This window comes from Cebus imitator, unplaced genomic scaffold (assembly GCF_001604975.1).
Source record: "Cebus imitator isolate Cc_AM_T3 unplaced genomic scaffold, Cebus_imitator-1.0 Scaffold497, whole genome shotgun sequence".
In the NCBI taxonomy this organism is placed as follows: domain Eukaryota; kingdom Metazoa; phylum Chordata; class Mammalia; order Primates; family Cebidae; genus Cebus; species Cebus imitator.
The window spans coordinates 539,717-543,464 of record NW_016107812.1 but is presented as its reverse complement, the minus strand read 5'-3'; the positions used below and the strand labels follow the sequence as shown (position 1 = coordinate 543,464).

At 47.1% G+C, this 3,748-nt stretch overlaps 1 protein-coding gene across 14 annotated transcripts in view; it reads right to left on the bottom strand.

The window, feature by feature from the left end:
- Nucleotides 1-3,748, bottom strand: part of EP400 (E1A binding protein p400) — a 133,127-nt gene that overhangs the window by 85,211 nt on the left and 44,168 nt on the right. For 13 of the 14 annotated variants that reach the window (XM_037733183.1, XM_037733189.1, XM_037733185.1 and 10 more), the window contains one exon: nt 1,576-1,665. The exons of the other annotated variant lie outside the window; for it this stretch is intronic. In XM_037733183.1, the coding sequence (XP_037589111.1) occupies nt 1,576-1,665 (90 nt within the window). The remainder of the gene's footprint in view (nt 1-1,575; nt 1,666-3,748) is intronic. 14 annotated transcript variants of the gene reach the window in all.

Sequence of the window (3,748 nt, the reverse complement as noted above, 5' to 3'; positions counted from 1 at the left end):
AAAAAAAAAAAAAGAAAAAAAAAAAGAAATCAGTACATAATATTAAATACACATAACATACAAAATAGGCCAGGCATGATGGCTCATACCTGTAAACTCAGCACTTTGTAAAACCAAGATGGGAGGCTTGCTTGAGCCCAAGAGTTTGAGACCAGCCTGAGCAGCATAGTAAAATCCCGTATCTACAAAAAACACAAAAATTAGCCAGGCATGGTAGCATGCACCTACAGTCTCAGCTACTCGGGAGCCTGAGGTGGAGGGATGGGCTGAGCCCAATAAGTCAAGGCTGCAGTGAGCTGTGATCCCACTACTGCACTCCAGCCTGGATGTCAGAACGAGACTCTGTCTCAAAAAAAAAAAGAAAAAGAAAAAAAAAAGTACGTGTTCATAGACTGTCTCACGTGATTGATAAGCTTCCCGTCAACAGTGGGCTATCAGAGCTCTTAGTACTAAGTTTTGGAAGAGTCCAAATCTACACGCAAATTTTCGATGGAGCAGGCGCAGGGGTGGGTTGGCACTCCTCATCTCCACGTTGTTCAAGGGTCAACTACAACAAAACCAATTTTTTTCCTCGTGGCTGTAATAAAACAACACGAATATAACATCATTTCACTTAAAGTTGCAGTTACTTATTGACAACATTAAATGAGGACTTGCTGGATGCTAAAATTTAGAACGCCTTTCATCAAAAAGTACTGTAAAGAGTGAAAAGACACACCACCAACTGGGAAAATGTCACTGGAACACAGAACTGACGAAGAATTCATGTCCAGAATATATAAAGACCATCACCAACAAGTCAATAAGGAAAGAAAACTCAACACCAAAACTATCTGAACACAGACAAAAGAAGAAACATGAAAAGATGCTTCACGTCAGTCATCAGGGAACTGGAACTGAAAACCACAAGAAACCACTTTACCCCCAGAGTGGCAGACAACTGCAAGAGTTTCTGAGATGTGTTATGGCAATCAAAGAATGGCAACACAATTTCAAAACATATAATTTTTTTTTTAAAGAGTGTTCCTTGCTGAGATGTGGAGCTTGGCACACCCACTCTAAACCACAGTCACTCGTTCCCATGAGCACAGGCAAGCCACTCATGCACACATGCCTGGGGAATAGGAGAATGCTCATAGTAAACACAGCGAACCAGCTGAATGGCCACCAACGGCACAAAAAAACAGTTGCTGACATATTTACACAAAGAATACTGCCTGGCAATGAAAATGAATGCATTGACAGCAACACACAACACTGGGGATGAAACGCAGGACACAGAGAGGGGAGAGGCAAGCCCATAGAGCCATGCCGGGTTCGCTGGTAAAGTTCTCACGCACTCAAGATGGGCAGTACACTCAGGGAGACACATGCAGGTGGCAGGGAAGGAAGACAGGGCAGTGTCCGACACACAATCCAGGAGGGCCAGGACCTCCACGACATAAGAGAGAGCAGCAGGAGGCACACACGGACTGTTTTTCATAAACCAGGCAGTGCTGCTGGTGCTCCACATCTCACATGTTTTAAATGTTTCTTTGTACCTCCTGAATGTTTAATAAGGTAGCAGCAGCCTACCTTCCTTGGCTAAATTAGAAAGCTCTGTCTGGTGGTCCACAACGCCTTCGTTTGCTTCCTCCTCTTCAATTGTCTCCTCTTCGTCATCCACTAAAATGGTTATCAGCAAGCATCACTGAGAGGCAACGCCACTTGAGTGTCTGTTACTCATTACATACTATAAAGCTTGAGAATTATTTTGCATCGCTATTAAAGAAATTGAAACTGAGCTCTTAAACTTCTCAGGTTTAATTTGGAAATGATCGTTTAATTAAGTGAGCAGGAAACTGAAACCATCTTTCCCCTTTCCATTTTAGGCTATGAATTACAGCCCTGGTTTTTCAACACACAGCAGACCTTCTTCAGGCCAACATATGGAATGCTGTCAACCCTCCCACCTTCCTGCAGAGCGCCACTGTGGAAAAGCCCACAAGCATGCCAGCTGGGATCACTGTGAACTCATCATCATCCACGTCACGAGGCCCAGCCACATCGGGCTAACACTCTCCCCAGCTCTCCTGTCCTCCACAATGACCAGTGCAAGCCAGCTCTACTCTCTTCAGACCTCCAGCCCTGAACCTCACACCTCACTCGCCATAGAGGTCTTGGCTCCTGGCAGAGTAAAGAGCAGCTACCAGCAGCCCCGCAGCCAAACTCCCTCGTCCCTGGACTCTCACCCCACCTGCGGGCCTGCAAGAGACCTGCACCGTCTCTCCTCTCAGCTGGCTCTTTTCTCTCACAATCTCTCTTCCTTCCCACCATCCAAACTACTCATTTCTTCACTACAAGACCCCCACTGCCCAGCAAGGAGGCCGAGGCACCTGCCCCAACCACACCGGTCCCTGGGCCTCCAGGCGCTGCCTTTCCTGACTACTTGACACCCTGCTGGCTCCCGACAGGCCCGGCCATCCCCACCTCTTGGAAACACCTCTGCCATTCCTTCTGCCCTCTGATCACTTGGTTTCCAGAGTGGAGAGCTTTGGAAAAGTGAAGAAGACCTGGAGTGGTTAATTTGACCTTCTCTGAGTTACCTTAAGGCATCTTTAGGCATTAAACGAAAGTCTGTTTCAATCTAGTTAAGCACCACATGGTGATGCTTCTGCCAACAGCAGATGGTATGTGCCATGGGACCCTGTAAGATCGTCATACTGTATCTTTACATTACCTTTTCTATGTCAAGGTATGTCTAGAGGCACAAATACCACTGTGTCCAGTTACCCACAGTATTCAGCAGTCATGTGTGTGCATGTCTGCAGCTGGAGGCACAGGCCACACCATCTAGCTGAGGTGCTCGGCAGGCTGCACAATCTAGGTTTGAGTGAGCACTTTGTACGTTCACGTAACAACAAAATTGCCCGGCAACGCATCTCTCAGAATATATCCCTGCTGTTAAGAAACGCATGCCTGTACAGAAACATGCTCGGGAAAATGTGAGAATATAAGGAAAAGTCAAGAGGTCAATTTACATAAAGCCAACAACAGCTACCAGAGTTCAGGTCAGAAAAAAGGTGATCCTCATGAAGAAATGGCCTAATTCTTTTCCAGGTAACAAGAAAGACACAAACCTCCTGTACTCTGTTGTGATCCTCTTGTCTGAAAGGCCAGAGTTCAATTCACCCCACTGCAGAATGAAGCTGTCTAGAATTCAGCACCAGGCAGGGTGTGGTGGCTCACACCTATAATCCCAGCACTTTGGGAGGCCAAGGTGGGCGAATCACCTGAGGTCAGGAGTTCAAGACCAGCCTGGCCAACACGGTGAAATCCTATCTTTACTGAAAATACAAAAATTAGCTGGGTGTGGTGGTCCTTGCCTGTAGTCTCAGCTACTTGTGAGGCTGAGGCAGGAGAGTCACTTGAACCCAGGGAGCGAAGGTTGCAATAAGCCGAGATTGTGCCACTGCACTCCAGCCTAGGTGACAGAGCAAGACTTTGTTTGAAAAAATAATAGGCCAGGCGCAGTAGCTCACGCCTGTAATTCCAGCACTTTGGGAGGCCAAGGTGGGTAATCACGAGGTCAGGAGTTAAAGACCAGCCTGGCCAAGATGGTGAAACCCCGTCTCTACTAAAAATATAAAAATTAGCCAGGCATGGTGGCAGGCACCTGTAATCCCAGCTACTCAGGAGGTTGAGGCAGAGAACTGCTTGAGCCCTGGAGGCGGAGGCTGCAGTGAGCCAAAATCATGCCACTGCACTC